At 45.7% G+C, this 14,366-nt stretch overlaps 1 protein-coding gene across 9 annotated transcripts in view; it reads left to right on the top strand.

Annotated features, from left to right (window-relative positions):
- Positions 1-14,366, top strand: part of SRGAP2 (SLIT-ROBO Rho GTPase activating protein 2) — a 255,988-nt gene that overhangs the window by 90,216 nt on the left and 151,406 nt on the right. For all 9 annotated transcript variants that reach the window (XM_013970021.2, XM_018060075.1, XM_018060073.1 and 6 more), the window contains exon 3: positions 12,566-12,758. In XM_013970021.2, coding sequence (XP_013825475.2) covers positions 12,566-12,758 — 193 coding nt within the window. The remainder of the gene's footprint in view (positions 1-12,565; positions 12,759-14,366) is intronic.

Raw genomic sequence — 14,366 nt, forward strand, 5'->3', positions numbered from 1 at the left:
GCCAGGGTCCTCTGTCTGTGGAATTCTCCAGGCAAGAATACTGGAGTGGGTATCTGTTTCTTTCTCCAGGGGATCTTCCCAGAGCCCCAGTTTTAGAACTGAACACATCTAGGTTCCAATCCTGTCGTGATCTGTAACTATATTGGTGACCTCAGGCAGTTAACTAATCTCTCTGAGCCTCTCTGGTCCCATCTGGGAACTAGGAGGAATCATGGGTGACTTTTAGTGGAATCTTACCAGATACTTTGTTGTTGTTCAGTTGCTAAGTTGTGTCCAACTCTTTGTGACCCCGTGGGCTGGAGCATGCATGCCAGGCTTCTTTGTCTTTCACTATCTCCCCAAGTTTGCTCAAACTCATGTCTATTGAGTCGGTGAAGCTATCTAACCGTTTCATCTTCTGCCTCCCTCTTCTCTTTTTGTCTTCAATCTTTTCCCCGCATCAAGGTCTTTTCCAATGAGTCAGCTCTTCACGTTAGGTGGCCAAAGTATTAGATGTTCAGCTTCAGCATCAATCCTTCCAAAGAATATTCAGGGTTGATTTCCTTTAGGGTTGACTGGTTTGATCTCCTTGCTGTCTATGGGAGTCTCAAGAGTTTTTTCCAGCACCACTGTTTAAAAGCATCAATTCATCGCTGTTCAGCCTCCTTTATGGTCCAATTCTCATATCCATACATGACTACTGAAAAAACCGAAGCTTTGACTATATGGACCTTTGTTGGCAAAGTGATGTCTCTGCTTTTTTATAGGCTCGTCTAGGTTTGTCATAGCTTTTCTTCCAAGGAGCAAGCGTCTTTTAATTTCATGATTCCAGTCTCCGTCCACAGTGATTTTGGAGCCTGAGAAAATAAAATCTGCCACTGTTTCTGTTTTTCCCCCATCTATATAACTAGGTGCTTGGCATATAGTAAACACTTTGTCTACATTATCTCTTCTGCTGTTTATAATAATCCGCTCGTGTGGCTGTTGTTACAAACTCCATTTTATGGATAATGAAACAGACTTAGAGAGATTAAGTGTCTTATTCAGGGATACACAGCTAGCATGTGACAGAGCTAGAGAGAAAGCCAGGTCTTTCTGAGTGTAAAGTCTGGGCTCTTAACCATTCCGCTTTACTGCGAACTTATCCCACTGGGATGTTTTCAGGATTAAGTGAGAAAACATACTTTTACACTTAAATGGTGACTCAACATTCTATGAGTCACATTGAAAGTATTTAATAAATGGCATCTTTGATCATTACTGATTGTATACCTTCCCATAACTTTTGTAGAGTCAGTTTACCTTTGCACAGAAAACAAACTGTAGTCAATTACATCAGTTTTTATCCAATCACTTCACAAATATGCTGAGTCCATGAATGTTAGCTATTCTCAAGACTCTACTGAGCAGATACTTTCTTTCTTTTTTTTTTTTTTTTTTAAGCAGATACTTTCATTGGGGAATAAGTTTCATGAAAAAGATTATCCATCCAGCATCTGGCTAGAACAGTGTCTTAGTCTGGGTTCACTAGAATGGCGGTTCCCAGCCTTTTGGCACCAGGAAGACAATTTTTCCATGGACAAAGGGGCAGGGAATGGTTTCAGGATGACTCAGGTGCATTACATTTATTGTGTACTTTATTTCTAATCTAATGCCACCACTGATATGACAGGAGGTGCTGATCCACAGCCCGGAGGTCGGGGACCCCTGTCCCAGAAAACGGAGCTATAGAGGCAAAAGCTTCCACTTGATTTGTGAGAGCCATCACAGGGAAGCATGAATGAGGAGAAAGGGAAGGAGAGAGCGCGAATGTAAGGGACTTTTCAGAGGCTGGGACAGCTTCATGAGAGGCTGATGGTTTGGTCTTGCGTGGTGATGCATAGCAGGCTGTCAGTCATGATTCCCAGGTTAACAAGCTGTTTGCCCCGCGGTGTTCTTTAAGTGATTTGCAGTTATTGACACCTTGATCCATCCGTTTCCGTTCTCAGTCTACTTTCCTATCTCCTCTTGTTTTGCTCTCCACCTCCATGAGGATGTCCCCAGGCTTAGACCTACGTCTTTCATTCTCCATGCTTGCTATGGGCAGCCACATTTGCTTTCATGGTTAACTTCGTATTCCCATCTACTTGCTGATGGTGGCTTGCAACTGTCTCCTTCCAGACCTGACCTCTCCTGAGAACTCCAGATTGGAAAACAAAACTGCATTTTCAAGTAGGAAGTTCCATAGGTACTTTAAAAGCCGGGTGAATCTCCTGATCCTCTGTAGTCATCTTTGTCCCTTTTCCCAACAGCTAATGGGGACTTAGTCCTTGCCGGTGGAACTAAATCTTAAGCAACGTGCAGATACCATAGGCCAAGATGGGTCCTGCACAAAACGAAGTAAATCCTCCAGAGCCAGCTCTCTAGGAATTTAGGGTCTGGGTTTTAAAATTGACCTGGTTGGTTTTCCATTCAGTTGTGCTGGAACCTTGAGCAGCATATAGTTTACTGTTGTGCATTACTGTAGTGAACAGGTTGAAACTACACTTCATCTTTTCAGATGTTGATTAGCAGGGAAGTCTTGGGTTTTCGGCTCTCCTTGTGCTGACCTTCAGCTTTTCAAGACCCCTACCTTGCTTTGTCCACAGTTTAAAGATCCCTTTGGAGCAGCGGATCAGCTCGTGGAGCGCGTGGGCCTGTTCTTGCTTTTCCACCCTGCTCTTTTTCTCCATACTCTTCAAGACTCTGTGCTATACTCACACCGCCTTCTAGGCTTGGTGTGCCCATTTCTGTCTCCTCACCTTTGCTCTAGTAATCACAGCCCTCCTTCCTCTATCACGTGTGTGTGTGTGTGTGTGTGTGTGTGTGTGTGTGTGTGTGTGTTGTGTTCAGTCCTGTCCAACTCTTTGTGACTCCATGGACTCAAGTCTGCCAGGCTCCTCTGTCCATGGAATTCTCCAGGGAAGAATACTGTAGTGGATTACCATTCCCTTCTCCAGGGGATCTTCCTGACCCAGGGATCAAATCCAGGTCCCCTGCATTGCAGGCAGATTCTTTACCATCTGAGCCACCAGGGAAGCCCTCCGTCACCCTTGAAAGTGAAAGTGTTAATTGCTCAGTTGTATCCGACTCTTTGCAACCTCATAGACTGTAGCCCGCCAGGCTCCTCTGTCCATGGAATTCTTCAGGCAAGAATACTGGACTGGGTTGCCATTTCCTTCTCCAGGGGATCTTCCCAATCAGGGAATCAAACCCAGGTCTCCTGCATTGCAGGCTGATTCTTTACCAATCCTCCCCAATTTAACACCTGAATACTAATTCAGGCTGACTCTGATTTACACTGATCTCCTCTCTGAGCATGATTTGGGGCCGTTATTTTGGCACTTAGCACAGTCTATATGGCTGAATGCTTTTACATTTAGTCTTTTTTCCAAATGGATTATAAGCTTCTTGAGCGCAAGACCATGCCTTATATTTTCTCGTGTGCTTCAGTGAGCTGTTTGCACAGAGATGGTATAAGAGAAATATTTGCTAGACTTACTGGTTAATTATCATGGTCCTTGGGAATTGACTTCCACTTTACCTCTAGCAATGAATCAGGGGCATTAGACTAGGTGACATTTGCCAGAGGAGCTGTTGGTCATCTCATTCCAAATCTATAGTTTGTAGTACAAGTTAATTCTAGACTTTGGACCTCAGGAATTCTGTTTCTTAAACATCTCAGGCAAAGCCTAGGAGCTGAAATTACTACTTTGGCGTTTGGTGTGGCAGCTTGTTCATTTGGGAGCTTTTTGTCTTTGACTTTCTATTGAGTCACTTGAAAGAACCAAGGCCGCCTGCCAAGAGCAGTCCTGATGATTAAAGTTCATTGAGATATTCCCCTTCACACCCTCCCATCTCATTGGCTTTATGAGGTTGCTTTCTGGGTGTTCACTTGGGGGCTTGAAATTTAATGAATCAACGTCCTGCAGAAACTCTCAAGGCTGTTTTTCTCCACCTCCTTCCCCCTGGCTGGGTTCCCTTTGTCTCCAAAGTTGCATGCCTTGTTCTTAGGTAGTGTGGAGTTAATGCAAGGGGAGGAAAGTGTCTTTTTTCCATAACTTTTGGGTGATTTACTGCCCAGGGCAGACAGTTTTGAAGATGGCCAAACGTAAAGTTTGACACAGAGAACTGTAGTGAAGGGAAAGCCAGAGAGGCCAGCACTCCAGGCTCCACCACCTCTCTTTCCTGCCACTCAGACACTTACTGAGCGCAGGCGTCTCTCTTGAGTGTCCAGTGTGCTCGCTACAGCGTAGGAACTCACCAGCTTCAGGATCACCGGCTCTAAAGTGTGTCCTGCTACTAGTGATCAGGTATGTGATTTGGAGAAGGCGATGGCACCCCACTCCAGTACTCTTGCCTGGAAAACCCCATGGGTGGAGGAGCCTGGTGGCCTGCAGTCCATGGGATCGTGAAGAGTCAGACACAACTGAGCGACTTCACTTTGACTTTTCCCTTTCATGCATTGGAGAAGGACATGGCAACCCACTCCAGTGTTCTTGCCTGGAGAATCCCAGGGACGGGGAGCCTGGTGGGCTGCTGTCTCTGGGGTCACGCAGAGTCGGACGCGACTGAGCGACTCGGCAGCGGCCGCGGCAGTGGCTAAGTATGTACTGTTACTAGCGTCTGTATGTGTAGGGCCTTTCCATTCCTGGGATTTGCCTACTGGTTTGACCTCTGTACTGTTCAGCCTGGTTTGTGAGTTAACACTCACTCCATCAAAGATCTGGAAACCCATCCAGAAGACCTCCTCTGCTCTTGATCTTTTGCATCACGACACAAACTTTCACTAGCTCCATTTCCAGCCTCTTGAAATCCAAACTTACCTGTTAGCCAATGGAGCTGCTTCTCCCTGTGCGCCCATATCTCTGACCGGGCCCTCCCGTCACCCTTTGTTCCGGCGAGGCCAGCCTCCTCACTGTCTCACAAAGAAGCCATGCTCAAACATTCCCATCTCCTGGCTTATGTTTTCTCTTCTTCTGGGATATTGTCTCCACTTCCTTACATTTGTTGAAATTTCACCTTTTCTCAGAGTACTAATTCAGACTTCTCTTTGTTCACATTTTCTCTCTTTAGCCTCTCCTTTCTTCCACAGATTTGGAGCCCTACTCTGCCGGGTATCTCCCTCTCAAGAGTTTAGCCTTTCTCAAGAGTCTTACTTTAACAATGTTAGTTCCACTGCTCTGAGTACTTAAAATTTGTTCAGTTCAGTCACTTAGTTGTGTCTGACTCTGCAACCCCATGGACTGCAGCACACCAGGCCTCCCTGTCCATCACCAACTCCAGGAGCATGCCCAAACTCATCTCCATTGAGTTAGTGATGCCATCCAATCATCTCATCCTCTGTTGTCCCCTTCTCCTCCCACCTTCAATCTTTCCCAGCATCAGGGTCTTTTCCAATGAGTCAGTTCTTCGTATTAGATAGCCAAAGTATTGGAGCTTCAGTTTCAGCATGAGTCCTTCCAATGAATATTCAGGACTGATTTCCTTTAGGATGGACTGGTTGGATCTCCTTGCAGTCCAAGGGACCCTCAAGAGTCTTCTCCAGCAACACAGTTAAAAAGCATCAATTCTTCATTGCTCAGCTTTCTTTATGATCCAGCTCTCACATCCATACATGACTACTGGAAAAATTATAGCTTTGATTAGATGGACCTTTGTCGGTAAAGTGATGTTTCTGCTTTTTAATATGCTGTCTGGGTTGGTCATTGCTTTTCTTCCAAGAAGCAAATGTCTTTTAATTTAGTGGCTGCAGTCACCATCTGTAGTGATTTTATAGCCCAAGAAAATAAAGTCTGTAGCCCAAGAAAGTAAAACAAGTACTTTATTTGTATTTGTAATATTTATTCACAGTTTCATTCTTTCAGTATACAATAACATAAAATTTATACATTTAATTATATACCTTGCATAATTATGTAATATATAAATAATTACATATTTTTTGTAAAAGTATTATATGTTTTGATCATGTTTTCGTTAGATTGCAAGTTCCTTGAGGACAAGGACTTTCATGCTTCTGAATACTTGAGAATTTCCTATTTTGTTCACTAGGAATCCTTTGTTTGCAAGATACCAGAACCCAGTGCAAACTATTTTAAGCAAAAACGAAATGAGTTGGCTTATGGCAACTGATAGAAATGGAAAGGGACAGGAATAGGGCTGGCATCCGGCTATGATTGGTTCAATGGCCCAAGTTCCCCTTTCCCATATCTCAGCTCTGCTTCCGCTAGGTCGGCTCCATTCTCAAAAGGGCTTTCCTCTTGTGGTGGCAAGATGGTGGCGCTGTCTCAGACTGACGTTGTCTGCAGGTTTTGTAGCTCCTAAACTGCCTGGAGGTTACATCCGCCAACTTTGGAGAGGACAGAGATGAAATCGACTTTATTAAAAGCACATAGACTAAGATTCAGGGAGGATATAGGTGCAAGGAAGAAAAATATGAAAATCCGCATATTCTGGAAGTTTAGTAGCTATTTGTTGGTTGATGGTTTGGGTTAACTGAGGTTTGTTTCTGTGTCATATTCAGTCAAGTAAAGAGGAAAAAGGCCAGCAATCACTCTCTGTGAGGAAGAATATTTGCTGTTTTCTAGTTTACTAAGAGTAGCTTGATGGCTTTTTTTTTTTTTTTGGCATACTAACTACTCAGAGATAAGTAATAACTTTCAATCAGCCTCTGAAAGATGTGATATATAGCAAGTGGTTTCAGGGTGATAATGTGCCTTCTCTCTGCTCTCAAAATACTGTGTGCATACCTCGTTTATTTATATTACTATTGCTCTGTGTTTGTTACAGTTCCTGACTACAGTTCCTAACTCAGTAGTTCCTGACTACTCTGCTAACTTTGATGGAGGACTTTTGTCTTTGTACTTTCAGAGTACCTGGAAGGTGCTCAAATAAATATTTGCAACAAGAGTAAGAAAGAACTTTGGCTTAGGAAACCCAGGGGCCTGGGTTTCAGGCTTAGATCTGCAGCTACATAACTGTGTGATCCCCAGAAATTCCTTTCCCTTCTCTGGGCTCTCATAAAAAAATTTTCGAAGGGCCTCCCATTACTGAGTCTGTAGAAAGGCAATCTGCAGGTAAAAAGCAAGACTTGGCAAGGCGTTCCAGCATTTTGTTTCCTGGGGAACAGCTTTGAGAGGAGCTGATGACTGCTGTGTTAAGAGGTCTTGGTAAGAGATATGGAGGATAGAGCCTCCAAATGAGTGAAAGCGTCAGTTGTCTCCTTACATAACACTTGCTTGAAAGGTAGTAGGAATTCTTGTTCCTGAGGTGGCTGAGGTGACATCATGTGTTTGTGAAGGGCTGAAAAGCAGGCAAGGCAGATTTTGTGTAAAATGACTGGCGGCAGGCCTGGCCCCCGTGGGGAACCCAGGCTGAGCTGCTGTCCCGCGGGCTCCGAGCACCGCCTGCAGGGGTGGCAGCTCCTGCCCCCAGATGCCAGCGTATCAAGGAGAAAGGAAAGACATGCCTGGGTTATTCTCCTGGAAGGTTACATCTTCCTCCCGCCTGCCTCCCCACCCTCATTTTCTCCTCAAAAATGTGGGAGTCATAGAAAGAGGTTCCGTATTGCTTAATCAGAAAAAATTCCTGAAGAAGGAGATGAATTTTGAAAGAGGGACCAAATGGGGCTACTATCTTTGGACTGGAAACAACGAGCTGAGCAGAATCCCCCAGTGCCTGCTGACTGGTGGACTTCCTGGGGTTCTCTGAAGTGTGGACAGTGTTTAGATGACTGTGTCACGGCATTGGCAGCTGCTGTATAATTTAGAGTCTGCATGATTGTCACTGTGGCAGGGCCCTGTTTTTGTTAAGCAATCAATGTCCTATTTGGTCTAGTTTTTCTTTGAATTTCATCCGTTTTTGTGAACTTTCAGCATCTTCCTAAAAAGAAAACGAACTTCCTTCTAACTCCCAGGACAGGTGTAGTTAGGATCTCAGCTGTGGCCACGCCTGGACAAAGAGTCAGCATGTCTTTGGGGAAGCTTTCCGGGACGTGTGTGCTGATCCTAGACTTGAGCTCATGCATGAAAATGTTCCCTTCCAGGCTTTGATCCGACACCCTTTGGAAATGATAGGATGGTGATCTGCCAGTGGAGTTTCTTGTCCTGGCCAAGTCTGCTGTCCGGAGGGACAGCTTCTAAGATTTGCTTTAAGAATGTTCAATGCAGAACTGAAATTCAGCCCGTACAAGTGGAGAAATGGAAACCGAGAATGCCTTCCTCCTTTTGGTGCCTGTTTGTTGGGCCATTTTCCGCTTAGTTGGCAGGATGGCACTCAGCAGGACATGCTGTTTTGATGGGGTTCAACATTTTTAACGAAACACAATTCAAGTCCCATAAAATTTACCCCTTTGAAGTGTACTGTTTGGTGGGACTTGTTGGTTTGTTTGTTTTTGTTTTAGTGTATTCACAAGACTGTGCAACTGTCGTCACGGGCTAGTCCCCGAATAGTGAGGTTAAATTTCGACTTGAGTCTTTGAATGAAATATTAACCAAAGATTAACTCTGATTTTCAGGAAATTGGCTCTAAAACTTTGGTCCCTTTTGCAAGGGGAGCTGCAGTTTATTCAAGTATCATTTTTATAAAGCAAAATAGAAAAACAATCAGAGGGCATTGAAATTTTCTTAGTCTTATTGCCTAATATCTTTGCCAGCTACCGATGATTTTTAAATCTTTGGTCTTTAGGTGGGGGCTTCTTACCATGGCTATGTTATAATAAAGAATATTTGAAGCAAAAGCGATGAGACAATCTTTCCTGTCTTTTCCTTCCTCTTGTCAAGCCACACTTCAATAGGGTAGGACTTGGGCCTGTTTTGTCCAGTCATTATCACCTAGCACATGGTCTGTCATACAGTAGAAGCTCAGTGAAGACTTTCTGAACAAATGCGCTTGGCGAGGAGCCCAGGGGAGGCCATTTTTGGCATGTATCACTTCAGGTCATTCATGGTGACCTTTGTACTTTGGCTTTCTGGGTGGCCATTGATTTCATTTATAGCCCTGAGACACAGCTGCTTCTAGAAAGTGAGAACTTGACTTCTTCAGTGTAGTTCTAAGGACAAAACCTACAAAGACCCCATCACCCCCAGCTCCCAGGAACTCTTATCCAACTATAAACGGGATTTGCAAAGGCATCTTGAGTTGGTGTGATGAAGCACGGTGTGGGTGGTGTGAGTGTGTCTTTGTGTGTATACACGTGTGCAGGTGCATACTGGGCTAAGCACGTGATGGAACTGTGAGAAATTCCTCCTCCACGTTTGTATAAATTGCCCCTTTCTTCTTTCTGCACTTGTAGTATATTGGTAGGCCAGGGTGCAGAGGGGCCTCCAGCCTGGGCACATGGCCCAGGCGTGCTGGCTTTCAGTGGCCCATTGTTTCTTGCCCCTCGTATGCATGGGCAGAGGACCGGGGCTGGCACAGCTGCCTTCTTGGGGACCATTGTTTGTCTTTGAAGCAGCAGCAGCAGTACAAGCCTGAAGTAGCTCATTTTGCCTTGGACAGAGCAGCCATTCTGTCCTGGAGTGACAGGCCTAGAGATGGGGGTGATGGGGATCTCCCTTGAGTGCCCGTGCAGAGGCTCTTGGGGGTGGGGGCCAGGGCAGCGCCTCCTTCCAGGCAGGTTGTGGGGCAGGGGTGATGCTCAGCAGTGTGGCATCACTAGTTGACCACAGGGGCAGGTGGTATCTCTTAGCAGAGACTCTTCTTTTGCTGGATGGGGTGGGGACATCCATTCTCACTTCCTTCAAAGCTGCTGTGTAGAGGAGCTCTAGGAAGTCAGGAGGAAGCCAGTCTCGTCATGGACTAGTCAAAACACGGCCTTAGATAGTGAGTCACTGGGCTACTCCAAACTTGACTCTGGGGCCTGAGTCACCACTGCAGCTGGAAGGCAGAGAAGGGGATGTTCCAGGTTCTGGAGCCAGAGAAACTGTGATGTCCCCCTCAAAATGCCCCCAAGACTTCAGACTCTTGCTGGTTTCTCACGTTTCCCGTCCCCACTGTCAATCTCTTTGACAAGTCAAGGCAAACCTTAATTTGGCTTCAACCCCACTTGCCCCTAATTGTATGACCCTTTGGTGAATTCCTTAACAAGTCATACTTCAGTTTTCTCATCTTGCGATCAGGATAATTGGAGATACCAATTATGGCCTAGTAATAAAGATTAAATAAAATGATGTGAATAGAGGCCCATCAAAGATGTTCAGCAAACACGTGCTTCTTTTCCTGCAGGGGCGCAGAGGGGATGCCTGAGGGTGGGGTGCACTTTGGGTAATGCTGCCCATTTGTTGAGGCACCTGAGGAAGTCACGGTGGAATTCCATGCTGGCTGGATGCATGTGGGGGCTTCCTAGATTAATTCACACTTCTTAAAGGCTTCCTATGAACTGCTTGTTCCTCGGACAGGACAACCCTGGAGCAGTCTACCTCTGGAACTTCATGGGTATCGTGGGAATTTGCTTAGCCTCCTCTTTTCAGCAGAGGTAGGCAACATCTATCTTGCCATGCTCCCCTTTCTGCTCCCCTAGTTAGGGAGTTTTTCGAGGCAGTGTTGTAAAGAGTTACAAGTGGCTCAGGAAGGACTGACAGCCCCCCTGTCTAGCCACATCCTCTTGCACATGTTACTGATTGGGTACCTGGAAAGCCTTTTTACCCTAAGATGCTCTGATTCTTATTATTTAATGGACAGGTTGTGAGTAATATCAGTGAGCGTAGTGAATATCCTCTCTGCTCACAGTCTGCCCACCCAGTGGCTTCTATTGCCAGCTGCTACTTCTGTTTGTCAAAGACAGAAAAGGGACAGAAGCCTCAAGGAATAGTCTCAACAAGGGCTGCTGCCTTGAAGAGACCCAGAAAACCCTGGCAAGAATCAATGCCTGACATGCCCTCTGCAGATCTTTCCCCCTCACCGTTCTTGTAATCAGACTCCAAAAGAAGCACAGAACAAGAGAGCTTTGATGAATGATGAGGTAGGCAGCTTTTCTGTGCAGCCTCTGTCTGCTTGAAACAGTCCTCCGGGGCTCAGATTCAGTTCAGGTGAGGTTACTGCAGGCCTGTTTGGCATTGGCGGTTGGCACGAGGGAGACAGAGGGATAGAGAGGGTGAGAACTATGGTTATCACCCATAAAGGACCAGATACTTGTGATACATCTGATATCTGTAAAAACAAACAAAAATGAAGATGGTGATGGATGGTGGACTTGTAGCTACTCCAAAGCGAAGCCAAATGCACCGTTTGCCCATCCCTTATTGCTTCATAAAAGGAGTGGTTGGCAGGCTTTTCAACATCACAGCTTCATTCCTGGATTTGCCTCTCGTTTATCTACAGCTCAGACGAAAACTCGGATCCCGCATGCCGACCCCCTGCTTTCCAGAGCAGAGTCTGAAAGCAGTGCTACAGCCCCACTATTGGGGAATAAATTTGGAGCGTGCAGAAGGAAAGGCATAATAACGCAGGTGCTCCTCTCCCTGGGGTTGGAGTCACTGTCACAGCCTGAGCTGTTGGGGCTGAGCAGGCTTGCAGGGCCGGGGGCTGGGGGGACGCTGGGGAGGAAAGGGATGAAAGAAGTGACTCCACTGTGACTCAGATAGAGATGGGGACATAACTTCAGCAAGATGTGCACTGCAGGCCTTGCAGTCTGATTTTGGCAGGCTGCCTCCTGCGGGTGCCAGGTCTTGTCAGTAACAAATGCAGTATTGCATGTGAGGCAGATCTGGCTGTATCTGGAGCTGCCATTGCTGCAGTTTCAGAGAGTGTTTGCTGGCCCTGTGTGTGGACTCTGGCCAGCCAGAATGCTGCCAAGCTAGAGCTTAACCAGAAATATTTCTAGCTTTGACACAACGGAGTAGCTAAGCATTGGTGAGGTGAAGGATCAGAGATATGAGTAATATTTAGTGACAATGCCAACTTCTTAAAGATTGATTACATTCTATGGTAATGGAAACTATGGAATCTGACCGACGGTGAATGGTTTGCTTGCCCAGAGATCTAGGTGATTGTTTCATTCTTGCTTGCCACTATTTATTCTTGGGCAGGGCCCTTCCTGACCAAAATACCTTGACCCCTCCCCTACTTCATGACGATATGGAAAGACAGTATGAAAAGTAGGAGTTTGGGCTCTAAAATCGAGCTGTTTGAGTTTGAATCCTGGCTCCACCACTTAATAGCTTAACTTCTTTAAGAGTTAGTTTTCCCATCTTTAAAATAGGGATGAAAGTAGTCCTGACCTAATAGGATGGTTGGGAGATAATTCATTCGGCTCTCTGCCAGAAGGAAGGCCACATTCTGACGCTGTGTCTGCAATACAGTAAATTGCTTATGAAAAGGCAGCCCTGAACATCCTATGTCTGATAAGCAGTTTTTCTTAACTGATTTAGCAGATTCTTGGTTTCAGGGTTCTTCAAGGGTTTGAAAAGTTGGTGAATTGGTGGTGGTGCTTCACATCACATTTTAAAAAGTGCAGCTTCTAAGTTGCCCAGAACACAGGGAACACCTAGATGGAAGGGGTGAATGTTGGCATCATGCTTTTTTCCAGAGGTGTCTGTCTGACTGCCTCACCTTGCTTTCGTTGCAGAGATCCGTGCTCAACTCACAGAGCAGATGAAATGCCTGGACCAGCAGTGTGAGCTCCGGGTACAGCTGTTGCAGGACCTCCAGGACTTCTTCCGTAAGAAGGCTGAGATCGAGATGGACTACTCCCGCAACCTGGAGAAGCTGGCAGAGCGCTTCCTGGCCAAGACGAGGAGCACCAAGGACCAGCAGTTCAAGTAGGGATGCTACGCTGTTACTTCTAGAGACCTTGGGAGTTGGGGGGGGGGGTGTGGGAGGGAGGCAGGGTGTGCCACCTCCATCCCACTGTATTCATGAAGCAGGTGGCCTAGTGATTTCTAAGTGCCTGAGGGTTGAGAGTCCACCAGGACTTCATTTCCAGATCGTCTCACGTGCAGTTCAACATCGTGGAGAGATCAGGATAGATCATGAACCACGCGTACAGTAACAGCAAACACCTTCCCGTGTGCCGAGCTTAGTTCCAAAGGGCTTAACTCAGTCTTCACAACTCCATATGTTAGTTTTTGTTGTATCCCCAACATACAGATGAGGAAATTGGGTCATAAAGAGTTCAGGGAATAATGACCCAAGGCCTCTATGTGTGTGGCATATACACACACGGACACACACGCCTAATAAATAAATGGCAGAACTGGAATCCAGACCCAGGCAATCTGGCTCTAGAGTCTGTGTTCTTAACCATTTCACTGAGCTGTCTTTAACTGGAAGAAATGGAGGCAGCCATAAATCTAAGTCGCTGTGCAGACAGTTGCTAAGGTCTGTTCCTTCTACATTCACAGTGTTTTATACAACTGGCCCTTTCACGCTGTTCTTCCTACCATTGCCCTAGTTTAGATCATCTTCATCTTTGCCTGATTGATTACAATGCTTACCGTATCATCTTTAGCAGAGGTTCTCAATCCTGGCTGCACATTAGAATTCCCTGGAGAACTTTTTTAAAATGCTGAAACTGGGCCGCATTCCAGATCAATTAAATCAGAATCTCTGGGAGTAAGGCCTGGGTAACAAACAGTGTGGTGTAAAAGCTTCCCAGATGATTCTAACGAACAGCTTCTCCCCATCCCAATCTACCTGATCCACCGTTGCCAGATTTAGCCTTCCTGGAATACCCTGGGGGTCAGGCAGTTTCTCTGTGCAGTGGCTTCCAGAGGTCTGTGTTCTTGATGCTCAAGATGTGGTCCTTCAAGATCGGCACTGCCTAAGGGTTGGGTCGTCCCCACCCCACCGCCCCCAGATCCGCTGTAACAAGAGCCCCAGGTGATCGGTGTGCACAGCTAAGTTTGTGAAGTCCTGCTCTATTCACAAAGGTGTACACTCCTTGGCTTGGTGTTCAAGCCTGTCTACATCTGGCCCAACTAGCTTTCCAACCTTATTTCCTGTTTCTGCTCTGCTGTTCCACAGCCAAACAGAACACTAACTCCACTGGGCCTTTGTGCATCCTGTGATTTGAACTTATGTGTCCGTGCATTACATCTCTGTGTGTCAAAGCCATACCCATGTTTTAAGGCCTCATGCAGATGGGACTTGTTTCTAGAATCTTTCTGGATTCTCCCAGAAGGAAGAATGTACTCCCTCTTCTAAATTCTTACAGCATTGTTTTCGTTGTTCTTTCCTTAGGGCATTCAGAACTATCTATCTTATATTATATTATCTTCCCTTTGAGGACTTAAATAAGCATTTCTGATTCATCATTCAGCCTCCCACAGTGCCTAGTGTAATATATGATCCATGGTTACTAAATATTATTGGATGAATAAATGAATGAGTGAATTTAAGAATTAATGCCAAATGTATCTTATTTCCCT

The sequence above is a fragment of the Capra hircus genome, chromosome 16, assembly GCF_001704415.2.
Source record: "Capra hircus breed San Clemente chromosome 16, ASM170441v1, whole genome shotgun sequence".
NCBI lineage: Eukaryota > Metazoa > Chordata > Mammalia > Artiodactyla > Bovidae > Capra > Capra hircus.